Raw genomic sequence first — 13,844 nt, forward strand, 5'->3', positions numbered from 1 at the left:
TTGATGATTGTACTGCGGGCAGCGTGCAGGCGCAAGCCTCTCTGGCTGCAGCCTCCTCCTCCTCCTCCTCCAATGGCACCCTTGCGCAGATTATTTGGCATTGCCTTCCCATTTCTCTTAAACCACACCACAATTTAATTCACTGTGAGACCTGGACACCTGATACACGAAATGGAAAACCTGCTGGGCTGTCCCTGAATATGATTTGGAGATGACCAAGAGGGAAAAAAAAATAAAAAGGAGGAAAAAACACCCCACGCTCATTGTCTGGGTTTCTGTGCCGCTTTTGCAGAGTGCATTGCAGTGTATCTCAACAAAGGCTTTTGCTCGCCTTGGAGAGATGAAAGGGGGACATCTCCCTTCACTTCGGAGAGCCGCGACACGCACACGGCATTACTGTGAAATACAACCTCGCTCATACCCTGCAGCAGGGTTTGCTCCAGCAATGCTGCACTTCGGAGACCAATTTGTTTAGCTGATCACTGTCTCTTTGACGTGGCTGCAAATGTTACCTTTCTTTTTCAATCAAAAACACAGCAGGGTGTGCCATCTGTTTGGCACAGCCTTCCCTCTCTTCCCCGATGCCTTTTTGTGCAGATCATTTTACATGGCAATTTGCACGGATCTTTTATACCTTGATTTTGGTAAACATTTCTGCTTTCTTTTTTTAAATAACATGTCGCTCAGCTGAGTATCTTCAGTGTTTAAAAAAAAAAAGGGGATAAAAAAAGCAGTGTGATCACAGGCAGTAAAATAGAATAAAAAGTATTTTAAAAAAAATATTTTCGGAGCAAATGGCTGCCTGTCATTACATTGATTATTTAAAATAGACATGTTTACCAAGACTGGCTAACGCATTTTACACTGCTGTGTTCCACATCATTTTCCTCCTTATATTTTACCTGGCAGGCACAGCTAATCAGAAGATTAATTTAACCATTTGAAAGACCTTTTTAAAGCAGGTTAACAAAAAAATAGCCACCGTATTAAATTGTCATTATATAACAAAAGCTAGCAGTAAAGCGGTTAACTATTTTTTCCCCAGCTCAGATGCTGCTCAGAGCAATGAAACCCCCTAAAGTAGGAACAGATGATCAGCACCACAAGCCGAAGCCACGGGGATGCTCATGGAGTTGGGAATGCTTTGCAGCATACAAATGAATTATCCTCATTCTTCTCCTGCCGGAGCATATAGGCCAGACCTCATTAGGATTCAATATCGCTCTGCTTTTCTAATGTTAATGTTCCAGTTATATAAGAAATGTGAAAAGGGGCTACGTATGGGGGAGGCAGGGGGGAGCTGATGCCACATTTATGGTCAACACGATGCTATAATTTGAAAGGCACAGCTTCATATTTTTGAGGAAATTACTGTGGTTTCCTATCTTCTCTCTCAGTCCTAAAGCAGCATTTTGTCCTCTCCTCCCTCTAATAAGTGCGTTTCAATGGTGTGCCTATCCCAGTTACAGCCAGTGCAATAAGAAATTTTATAGCTTCATTTTTTTGGTGGGGGGGAAGATGCTGTGACTAAACATCAGATTGTGAAAGCTTGGAGTTCATTTTGCTGTGAAAGGAAACATTGCACCTTATGTTAATAAACAACTGTAGGAGTTTTCACCATCCAGGAATAACTCAGACATTAGTCTGTGTTCTTTTGTCTGGAGAGCAGCAAGCAGGGTAATGAAAACAAAACCCGCCGAGACATAAAAATACAATTTATACCTTTTTATCAAGCAAAGAGAAAGTTGGTTAACGTTTGAAAAGGGAGCAGTAATGTATATTTATTGACAATTTTATTGTAATAATTAGATGTTTACACAGTCTGGACATTGTGGCTAAATCACTTCCAGCATGTTTATTTGTAAAGGGCTGTTTTCAGGGCAGTGCAGTAGGCTCATTAAGAAGACAGACTGTATTAAGATTCAAAGAAATTATTACTTCCCAGGCTTTGCTTCACTGGTTTGGATTTAGAATAAAATACAAAATAATTTTGAAAGAAAAAAAAAAGAAAAAATGAAGAAAAAAAGAAAAATTAAAACCCCAACAGCAATACCATCCAAACACCCAGCAGACTGGAAATGACGAAGTAAAATGGAGAATACTTTCTCCTGTAACGGCAATTTCATCTTTTTTGTTCCGAAATAATCTGGTATTATACATTCGAAACAATACACAATATTGTGGATGCCATTTCCAAGTGTCTCTTTGTGGCTCTTAATATATATCACTTTAACACTTGCATTTATTTTTGCACTCCAGCTAAATGACTAAATGATATTTAAGATATATTTAAGGTATATTTTCCTCCTTTTACTTTATTTTTCAGGCAGTGGTGTTAGTCCACGTTTAAGAAGTCTTTACTCAGCATTTGGTTTATACATTATTTGATGTGTAGGTGTCTTTTTTTTTTTCCTTCAGCCAAAGAAAGATCACTTTTTACTACAAGTCCTCAGAAATGTTCATTATTAATCTGGAAACTATTTCATGTTTGATTTTTTTTTTTAATAGGCAAAAATAACAAGTGAAACTTTAATACTTATTTTTTAGGCAGAAACCTATTTGGGGAACCAGTTTAACATGATTTGTCTGATCTGGAGTGAATTTTACACATGCTAAGTGTGCCTAAACACAAACTACAGATTCTTCTGGTTTTACAAAGGTAAGAGAAAGGAAGGCAGCTGAAATTGAAAAAGCTCCCAGCAACACAGCCTTGACGAGCAAGTGCTTCTACATCAAGTTAAGAGCACTGTCCTGCATTTAGTGCAGTATCCGTTTTAAAATTTAAAATGTCTTTAAAAATTAAGGCAGCAAATAGGCTATAATGTTGCTCCTGTCCAAGTATGTTTCCATTACAATTAAGAAATCAATATGCAGTATTTATTGCTGGAAGATTATGCATAAAGAGGAGCACATAAAAGGTACTGTTGCTTAAACCTTCCCGGCTTTCCTTTAGCCACTTTTCCCCAGAAGCCGACTCATTAAATGCCATCCAGTCCATTCCATATAAATGCTGTATGCTCCCTGCTCTCACAAATAAAAACAAAGATGATAAAAGAAACGGATAAAGAGATGTCAGCTTGCAAAGAAAATACTGGGTTATATTTCCTGAGAGCTGCACAAGCCAACTCACAAACTTGAAATATTATAGATTTGGTTTTACAAGTCAATCACAGCAATATATTTGGCCTTGTAATTACTGTCAGTTTTGACAGGGAAGGCAATAATTTTTTTTCCTGACGTGTGCGTTTCAATAAAATCAGGTAGCCACATCACAGAACACTTTCTTACAGAGAATTAAAAGGACTTCTCAGAGAGATAAAGAATACTGCCAGGATTAAATATATGTCATACATTCTATTCAAGAGTATGGGAAAAAAAAGGGGAGGGGGGACTATCCTTACATATGGATCTGATCCAAAGCCTATTATAAGGATGAGAATGTTTCTATTCACCAGAGTGAACTCTGGAAAAATCCCTTTCTGTTCTCAGAAGAGACAACAGACAAAACTGAAGGCTATTTTATCTTTTCCTCTATTTCCTAAGACACCCAACTGGTTAATGAAAATTAATTATGTAAGGTGAATAAATGGCTACAATCTGAAATTGTAGCTATTTTGCTTTAAAAAACAGTGAATTAAATGCTTTCCATTTCAATTAGAATCAATGTAACACTGTAATATACTGAAAATTGGTTAGGATCTGTCACAGATACACTTTGAGGCATACAATACTTTAAAGAATCCTTTACCTTTTGAAAAATATACTAATTGTGAACCAAATTAATTACTGAGGTTATGCACTAATAATCTTGCTGGGTAAAAAATAGTGATCTTGGTTTCTGCTTGGAGATTGTGAAGTTGTAGAGGGATAAGGAACACGTAAACCCACAGAGCAGCAGCATTTTTAGTGCACCAGGCAAAGAATAAGACTGGGCTTGTATTTATTCTGCCATTTCAGAACAGTGTCAGCTCACCGCTGACTTACAGAATTGCAAAAAAACTGGCCTGGAACAGACCTTAGGAGGTGATTTAGTACATGCCCCAACCCCAAGGCAGGAATCGCCATGGTTCAGTCATTCCTAGCAGGTGAGTTCATTCCCTGCAGGTTCTCCAAATCCTCCAGAAATGGAAATCACAGAAACTCCCCAGGCAACCAACCCCAATGCTTCACTGCCCTCACCACTGGAAAGCTTCACCTTGTGCCTGATCTGCCTCTACCTGGAAGCAATGTAAACCTGTTATTTCTTGGTGTCATCCATGATTAACGTGATCCCATTTAGCAACTAGGGTTGTGAGACTTACTGAGAACAAAAGGCCACTCAGGCATTCCTAGCATGAGATGGAACAAACCATAAAAATTACCAATTTGGAGTTTCTTCTAAAACCATGTCCTCTGTCACACACCCTTCACTCGGAATGGCTGGAATTACACCCTGGGCAGACTGGAGCAGACACTGCACAAGCTCCTGGCAAGGAGCTGCATTTCCTGCTACTTTCAGAACCTGCAACTCCATTAAGTTCTCCAGATAGGACTTAATTATGAGAGCAATAAATTTGGCCTAGAGAAAATAGAATATACTAGGAGACATAGGGACTGTCAGTGGCCCATATACAGATGTTATAATTCTGTGTCAGTATACTCATATAACAAGATAAATCCTCACTATTATAGACTTATTCCTTGGCTGAGAGAAGAGGCACAGCCAAAGCATTAATCTGCCATTGACAGCTGTCTATAATAAAGATTCCTGATATATTGTACCTGCCCCTATACAATTCCGATTTGGTAGAGAAATGGAGCAGACAATGAAACAGACAGGGTCAAACACAACTTTTCTCACATCTGGCATACCTGCAACGTTTTCAGAAGAGTAAAACCCAATTAATCCTGGTATAATCAATCAGACCTCAGCGCAGAGTGTACAGATCATCAGGGTGTGAACTGGGAGTTCAAAATGAGTAGGATGTAAAATACTTCCATCTGCTTATGAGAACTATCTTATGCCAAAGGAGATCTTCTCTGGAGATCAAAATCACCAAAGCCGTTCGCTTTGTGCTCATAATACTCCCTGTATTTGTTAAGTGCTGGGTACAGAGTGATTTTGAACATCAGGAACCACTTCATAGATAAATTGGTACCCTGTATCCAAGTGGTTAACTGATGGTTAGCACTATACTTTGAACTACAAAACTTAATTTTCCACAGTATTAATAACTTGATTCTAAATCCTGTATCTCACAAGTAGAGAAATTGCAGGACCATGTGCAATAATGCTAAGGGAACTATGTGACTAGTGCTTACTCTTGCCAATGAGGAGTTAATACTGTGCCCTCAAATTAAGAATTACTTACATAACTTTTGCTGAGTTAAGGGGGGCGTCAAATGGCTAAATTCCCTTGTTTCAGACTATACATGCAGAACTGACTGTTTTCAAGAAGCAGACAGTGGAAAAGACAGAAGATGTTTGTGTCATTGACAACTGCCTGCATTTCAATTTTTTTTCTGTAATACCAGCAAAAATGACAACACTCAGGATGAGCAGGATGCTCAAAAGCCACAGACACGGGAAGGACATACACTACCAAATATTATGATGAATGTAGTCTGAATAGCTACTGCAATTTCAGTTAACAAACAGTATGTCTACTGTTACTGTTAACTAGACAAAGTTATTGAAATAATTGTCTGCATTATTACAATTAATTCATAATCAAACACTGTTTACCAAATGAAATATATGTGGCCTCAGTAGCTGCTCTGTACACTGTTCTGTGATCCGTGTGAGTCACCCTGGTCAGTTTTAGACTGAATTACTCTAACACATAATCCCCATGTTTCAGATGTTATGACATCTAAGCAAGGGTATTTTGCATGAAGGCCTCTTTTACATAAGCCAGAATGTGCAAAATAGAATTCCACTGAAACACATCATTAGCATTTAATGAAACAGGCATGATGAAATCCCTCTGTGGTCCACGTGTGCTTCTTAGAATCATCAGCTAGTCTGAGGACCCACAAATGGGAACATAGCACATCATGGTTTTGTATGCCATTCTGTCAGATCAGGCTATAATTCAAAACCCTGATCCAAACCTGATGGACAAACACCTGCATAAATTTCTAGCTCATTGAATTTATTAGAGATGCTCAGAAGCAACAGGGCAGCTGAAGGACCTAAGATAATATCAGACATAGATGAGTAAGGCTCAGCTTTCAGCTAAGGGCCAGACATGTAGCTCTTTGTTCTCCTCTGCTCGCCAAAACCTGACAGAAACCACCACTGTATGGATTCAGGTTCCCACTCTCAAGTAGCATTCACATAATCTGCACGTGAAAAATTAATTTGACCCAATTCTGTCAATATCTGATGTTTCAGGAAGGCATCTCATGATACATGTTCTCCTCTTCACAATTTTTTTTAAGTAAATGAATGCAGGAGTAAACTGAAGACAGAGTATTCAGAGAAATACAAATCATAAACATGCTTAGTGAGAGATATTATTCTGGATGATGCCTCTGCATTTTGAACTTTCACTCACCTGAAAATTTACAAAGCTCAGAAGACAAGATGTTTGTTTCCTGAGCTCTGCCTTTAAAGCAGTACCAAACACATTAGAGGGAGGCAACTCTGGTCACAAGTCAATAATGACCTTGGGTGGCTATCAGAGGACAGCAAGTAGCTGAATAGGTAGTCTCAGTGTGGAAGTGGTCAAGCATTCTGTGTGAATCTCAGAATCAGAAACAAATGAATGGAAAGGAAGCTGGTTAGTTTAGAGACCTTCCAAGGCAGTTCTCACAATTGTTAATGTGGATTGCCTATTTTTCAGTCAAGTAACAGAACTCTAGATGTACAGATTGTTCACTCCTTCCCCCTTCATTGAGGTCTAATACCATAAAACTAAGTCCAAAATCAGCTTGAAAATAAGGAAAGAAGTTGCAAAACATTAGTCCGGAGTATTTTACATGCAAGCAAAAATTACTGTCACAAAAGACATAGATTTTGATAAGATACTGCTGACACAATGCACTAAAATGGTGGAAAATAACAAAAGAGGAGCTAATAGAATGGAGCCTTTCAAGAACTGCAAATAGTTGGGTTTTTTTTTAAAGCCAGAAATACCTTTTTTTCTGTGGTAAAGGTAGCGTGGCCATTATGAGCATGTCAATGTAAACACCAGAAGAGAGAAAGCAGCATCAAAACAAGATTGTAAGTGACGATATAATAAAACCCACTCCTTCCTACACACACATGTGCATTCATGCCTGACTGCTTTTAATTTAAATATAAGTAAAGAATGGCAGTCCTCTTGGAAGAGAGCAACAGAAAAGGAAGATGGTTTCCTGATGCCATGTGACTGTTAACAGATTTCATCTTTTCTCTTCCACACTGAAATGAGTCTGAGAGGCTGAAGACCCCAATGAACAAAGTGAGTAGCCCCAGCCTGTCAGACTGTCTGTGCTCTGCTCTTCTCATGCTGACCCTATTAGATTTGACTATTAAAAAGCAGTACTGGGCCATGTCAGCTCTTGGGTGGGAGGCTGCCAAGGCACACATCCATGCTGCTGGCTTTTCAAAGATTGATAATGATCCTGTGCAATACTTTTGTCCTTTACCCCAGGCAGTTCTGCACAGGGGTCAGTTCTGGGGTAGTACATACTCATCTTGTAGCATGAGGTGTAAAACTAAAGTCCTTATTGCCATGGCCATTAAAAATCCCACAGCACTATTTACAAGTATGGAAGCAATTACAGCAGATTGGAAGTGGCCAAACTGGTAATTCTCTTCTGCCAACATAAATCCTCCCACTGTAACTGAATGTGGATTTTTTTTTTCATCTCACAGCATAAACTTTAAAGTGTTGCTGTAAAATGCTCATTAGCCAACAAATCTCTTTATGGAGTAGCACTTGCTTTACAATAAAGGGTGAAAGGAAGTTTGCTCTATGGGTTGTGAGACAGTGAGGATACTTTAGGATAAAAGCTCCAACATATCAGTTTGCTAGAGCAGAAAATTAATAGAGATAGATTGGTTTTTAGTGGCATTTGAAACTATCTGCCTCTTCATCTACCAGCAGCTCTTCTTCTCAGACTGCCTGCACTATTGTACTTTATTCTCTGACACATTGCTACAAGATGACACCTTGGATTTTTAAGCTTTTCCTGTTAATTAAAAGACTTGTCCTCCCAAAAAGCTGGGTAGAAGCTGACAGTTTCAGTTTTAAATTTGACTTATGTTGACATAGCTTTCAGGTGCAGAGGTTTTTCCTCTACTTTGCTTTGAACCCAGCAACTGCATTTCTATTAATTTCTCTGTGTGATAGTTTGGACTAATGACAATTCCAGAGAGCACAAAGAGATCCCATTACAAAATTACTCCTAAACAAATCTGTAAAAGGCTATGATATAACAATTCATGGGTTATCACTGCCTGATCTGCTTTACAATTAAAGAGAAAATAAACATATATATTCCTTAGCACAACACTGTTGGATAAGAAAAGCTGAATTCCTTTCACTTGCACATCCTGCCACCATCTAAGCCCCCTTTACTTCTTCCTGTAGGATGGAAAGATGAGTCAAGTCACAATTGCATCCCAGAAGTACCAAATCCTGTGCTTACACTCAGCTTGAATCCACAATTTTAAGTTCATAATGTGAAGCTGATTGGTGCTGGTCCCTCACAGTAAGACAATGGATGTTGGGAAGGAAATTAACTCTAAGACAGAGATGCAGATTTGGCAGAGCACTCCTTGCTGAGCTTAGTGTCAGATTTCCTAAATAAAGATAGAATTAAGCAGACTTCTGTCTGAGAAATATCAGCTTCAGAGAAACCCTGGTAGGTGAAGGTCTTATAGAGTTTATCAGTACTTCATGCTCTGTAAAGTTGTGTATGAGGTTTCCATGCATATGCTTATTCCCACAGTTACATACTAACAAGTTTTTCATCAACTTGAGTGAGAGATGAGAGAAGCTTCAAATGGCTCATGCAACCAACTGTCATCTACCTGGGTACTTTCACCACATATTAATATTTTACAGCTTCCCTATAGATCCCACTGAACTTTATCAAGCCAGGATTCTAATTTACACCCACAACCTCATTTTGCTTTATCTGAGATAGAAAAATGGATTTCTATCATTTGGCTTAGAGAAATAAGAGCTGTTCTTTTGTTTGGTTCAGCTTATGGAAATAATTGCATCTCCTTCAGAAAGAGGACAAAGAACATTCAGCAAAAAAAAGCACTTTGAAACTGTATTGCCTGTTTTTGAGTTATTGTTTGAGATCCTGATGCAAAAGCAAGTGAATTCAATAGCTTCTCAGTTTCAACAGTCTTTGGATCAGGTTTTAAAGGGTTATTCTTTACGTTCCTTCTAATACTGTGTCATACTCAGACTGCAGAGCCAAAAAAAGGAAATAAGTTTATGCATTTAGCTTTGAATTTAGAATGGGATCTTAATTAGCATTCACTTTCAGCTTAATTCCAGTCACAGAAAGTTTTTATCCTTAATAGGGGAGCAAAAGGTAAGCTGAGCCATATCACTTCTCTAAATCTTATCCATACATCTTTCTGATAGAAGAACCAGTGCATGCACCTCCATCAGAACATGTAATTAGTGGCAGTATGCACAAAGAGGTAGATCCTAACGAGATGCTGCAAAAATATGTGAACCAGTTATCCATACACAGAAGCACATGAAAAGATACTAGAGAGTGGCATGATTATATCCGGGTGCCTCTGCTATAAAAAGCATTTGTATTACCCTTACTTCTCTGAATAAATTCAAATGACAGCCCCATTTCATTTCTTCATTCAGTCTGGAGGCCAGATGGCATTAGAATCATTTACTTCACCTTGTTGTGCTTAATTACTACAATCAACACACTATTTTCCAAATTAATCATAACAAAGTAATTTCATTAGTAACACAGCAGGCTGTTGAATTATTAGCATCATAACAGTTTGCAAACAATTAAACTTTATTTGAACCTTAAAAATTTGCAGAGTAGAACATTATTATAAGATCTAATGGCAGTACCATACAAATCCAGAACACAGCAAATAATCAAGTAAAACGCTGTACAATGTGAGAGTTACAATCACTTTTTAAAAATCTGCTCTCTCACCATTTACAGAAAGGCAAGCACAAGCTAAGTGAACAAAGAAAATTAAGCAATTAGCATATTCTACCTGAGTTTTGTTTGAGTTGTATTAACTGAGATTTTCTTATCCAAAAAAGGTTATGGAATTCGCACGGATTTAAAGTAAACCTTTCATCCGCGGTGCATCACTGGTTTATTCTGAGACATTACCACTGAGTTTCGGGACACCTTTCACGTTTTGAATTTAAGGCAGTTTATTTACTCCCCCCTAGCAATAAGCACGAAGAAGGGGGAAGCCCTAAAAGAGAATTACAGACAAAAGCCACTTGATGTCTCTGGTTGTCACCACCCAGGAGAAGCCGCGCCGGGCACCTCTGCCCCTCATCGCTTGGGTAAGGACTCCCTCTCCTGGAAAAACGGCAGAAGCGGCGCGGGACAGTGCGGAGGGGGAAGGGGGAAGGGGACAGGGACGGCACCGGCACCGGGACCCGCCTCCGCCCGTCCCACGAAAATCTGCTGCCACCCAGCGCCGCGGCCGCGCAGCGCAGGGACCGCGCCGGGGCCGCCCCGCGCCGCGCCCGCGCCCCGCACCGAGCGAACGCACCGCGTCTCGGGAGCAGGGGGAGGGCTCATTCCCTAAAAAGTACATGGTGGTGGTGGTGGCGGTGGGATTCGGAATTCTGTAATTAATAAAAAGCCATTTCGGTGGGCAGATTTATGGCGCTGCCATGTTAACAAGGGAGAAGGAGCGTTTCCAGCCCCGCTATTAACGCTTCACATTCTGTACACAATCCACCAGTACGCTTGACAAATTAAAGTAGTAAAAGATCTGAAGACTATAATCTATCATTTTAATGCTTCGCTGATAACACACAGAATCAATTCCAATGACTATCTCTTTAAAAAATTACAACAAAACTCGGTCCCGTTTGACGCCTATTAGAATTCAGTGTACCAGCAAGTACCATACATTAGCTGACAGAGAGCACAACATCTTAGTTTACTGAAAGGATCCAAATTCCGAGTTCAGGCTGACGTTTCCTTTTAACCCCCAGAGTCCACGGGGTCTGCCTGAAGCATAAACAGCACAAGCAACTACACGGGGACCTGCACAGGCTCAGCAGCTCACAGGCTGGCCTGACCTGCCTCGCTGGCAGATTAAGGGTCTCACAAATCAACTGTCTGGGAGGACCCAAAAAAGTTGATCTTCCATGCTAATGGTAAAGTACATCTCCCAAAGAAGATTAACTCTGACTTGCCCAACCACTTGTCCACAAGTAGTAGTATTTTAGTGTACCTTTTTATGTTTTAATCAATGTTTTTGATTAGCCACAAAGTTCTGGCTTTGACACAAGAATGCAGGTAACTGTTACTAATCCACACAGGGTGAAGATGAAGGTCTCTGTCGCACAACCTGTATCAGAATTCCACATAGCAGCAAGGTATCCAGATTTGACTCTGCAAAATTATCTGTAAGGTACAGGTAAAATATTTCACACTACCACGGACAAAAATATTTTTACCTGCAATTTATCTTGCATTGACTTAGCAAAAATTTTAGGGTTTAATATATTTTCACAAATTTCAACAGAATTACCATGACAAGTCAGAATGGTACCACAGCAGTACTACCATACAAGCCCATTTATTATATCAGCAAAATAATCAAATCTTCATTGTGTGTCAACAAAATAGTAATTAACAATACTATACTAAATATAGAAAAATTAATCATTAGCTAAAAGCATAACTTAAAAACATCTGGAAACAGACTACCCTGAAGACTTGAAATATACATAAATTTCCCTCAACTTTCTGATAAAACTGCACACGATGAACAGTGAGTATTAAAAGATTAATGAATGCATGAATTGAGTAAGAGTTTACCCTCAAAGTTCTGCATAATTTTTGTGAATCTGCAGAACAGGAAAAGATAGCAAAATTCCCTGAGAGAACACCAACCTACAGCTATACAGAGTGCTGCTGACATGTTCAAAAAAGAGCAACAGGAACTATATGGCTGCTTGTGCCCCATATGTTAATTACCATCTATTAATTTCCTAGCATTAAAATTCTATAAAAAGTGCCTAAGCAGACCATTTCCATAAAGTTATGATCAATTACAGTTTATAATGTTTAATGTACACGAGGCAATGATCTGACTACATTCGCTGAAACCGCAAAACATGTACAGCAGAACTGTCTTCCAGAGGCTGGCTCTGTAAACTGCAGCTGCACACCACTCTTCATTTCAAGTGCAGATTTCTCCTGATTAGGGAGAGGGAAGTTGAAAGTTCATCATTAGCCAAAAAACCTCAAACATGCATGTCAAGCCCTGTCCAAATATCCATCCCCTTCCACAGTTTTCTGCACAGACAGATATATACGTATTACTAAAGTAACAAAACTAAATATAAACAACATCAATTTTATTTTTTAAAAAATTTGGAAAAGGGAACACAGTTATTAAATATATAATCTTTTGTACCCTGTGGTTTAATATTTCATGTAGAACCCCAGGGGAAAAAAAAAAAGTACTTTAATTGAACCTTCAATATATTTTGCTATAATCTTTATGTTAACAGGACTCCTACAAAGGTTCCAGGAAAGACATACTTATGAAACAGAGAACAAGGGAACATATAAGCCATTACAGAAGATTGGATTAAAATGTACTTACCCAGGCCTCTCAAATATCATACATCTCCATTATGTAGGCTTTAGGCACCAAGCCAATGGTTCCCTTCATTTCTCCTACCCACCAGCCAAATCTATTGTACTCCTAATTGAAAACAATACGCAGTATTAACCTTTAGTCTGATATAAATGCAATAGAGTTTTGTATGCAACTCCTTATGGATGCTTTCCCTTATATACAGTTATAATCATTTCAACTGAAAATTAAAACATTTTATCTTTTTGTTATAGGCATTCACATGCAGTTAGGCAAAGGCAGAAGATAAATTTTAAAAAGACCAGGCATACTCAAGAAAATTTCTTAATTATGGCCATGCTTCTCTAACACCTACTAAAAATAGCTGACCTCCTTATCCTCTGTTCATCAAAAATACAAAAACCTTGTCTTTGTAACTAAAATCTAATAGCACAACATTGACATATAACAATCAACAGGGATTATTTTAGTATCACAAGCTAAACTCTAAGAAACCATCAACTTATTTTAAAAACTACTTCACTCAAATGTGAAGGGAACACTATATATCTAATACATAATATCTTTCTATGGACAAAGTCTACTATTGCTTTAGGCTTGCAGGAAATTCTACAGCAGATCTCATATTCCTGACAGATGACTAATGTACTTCTGTTTCAAATATGCTTAGGCTTAGTGAGATAAATACGAAACAAAATGAATTATAATCATTTAAAGAAATAATATCTTCCAAAAGCAGTACTAAGTAAGAGTATTGCGGTATTGTGGTATATAATTATTGTAAAAATAAAATAATGTAATACTGATATGTAATTATTGTATATTGTGTCATATAAGAGATATGAGATATTTTAAGATCAATCCTAACAATGGTTCAATAAATTGTAACAGCTGGAATTGCACATACACATATGTTGAATTACAAATGAAGCATTATTAAAACAGAGACCATACTCAAAACTGAATGATTAGCAAGATAGAAATTACTTTGGAACAAATATGCAAAATACAAAATACACAGATATCTCTGATAAGCAGCATCTGCTTCCTGCTACACTGCTCTTTTGAT

The 13,844-nt window shown here is 38.4% G+C and overlaps 1 protein-coding gene across 2 annotated transcripts in view; it reads right to left on the reverse strand.

The window, feature by feature from the left end:
- Positions 1–10,929: 10,929 nt before the first annotated feature.
- The window catches only part of SKAP2 (src kinase associated phosphoprotein 2), a 119,476-nt gene continuing 116,561 nt past the window's right edge, over positions 10,930–13,844 (reverse strand). For both annotated transcript variants that reach the window (XM_054515516.1, XM_036406434.2), the window contains exons 12-13: positions 12,782–12,883; positions 10,930–12,369 (exon numbers count right to left, since the gene is read on the reverse strand). In XM_054515516.1, the coding sequence (XP_054371491.1) occupies positions 12,791–12,883 (93 nt within the window). In that variant the 3' untranslated portion in view covers positions 10,930–12,369; positions 12,782–12,790. The remainder of the gene's footprint in view (positions 12,370–12,781; positions 12,884–13,844) is intronic.

Source organism: Molothrus ater, chromosome 1, assembly GCF_012460135.2.
Source record: "Molothrus ater isolate BHLD 08-10-18 breed brown headed cowbird chromosome 1, BPBGC_Mater_1.1, whole genome shotgun sequence".
Classification (NCBI taxonomy): domain Eukaryota; kingdom Metazoa; phylum Chordata; class Aves; order Passeriformes; family Icteridae; genus Molothrus; species Molothrus ater.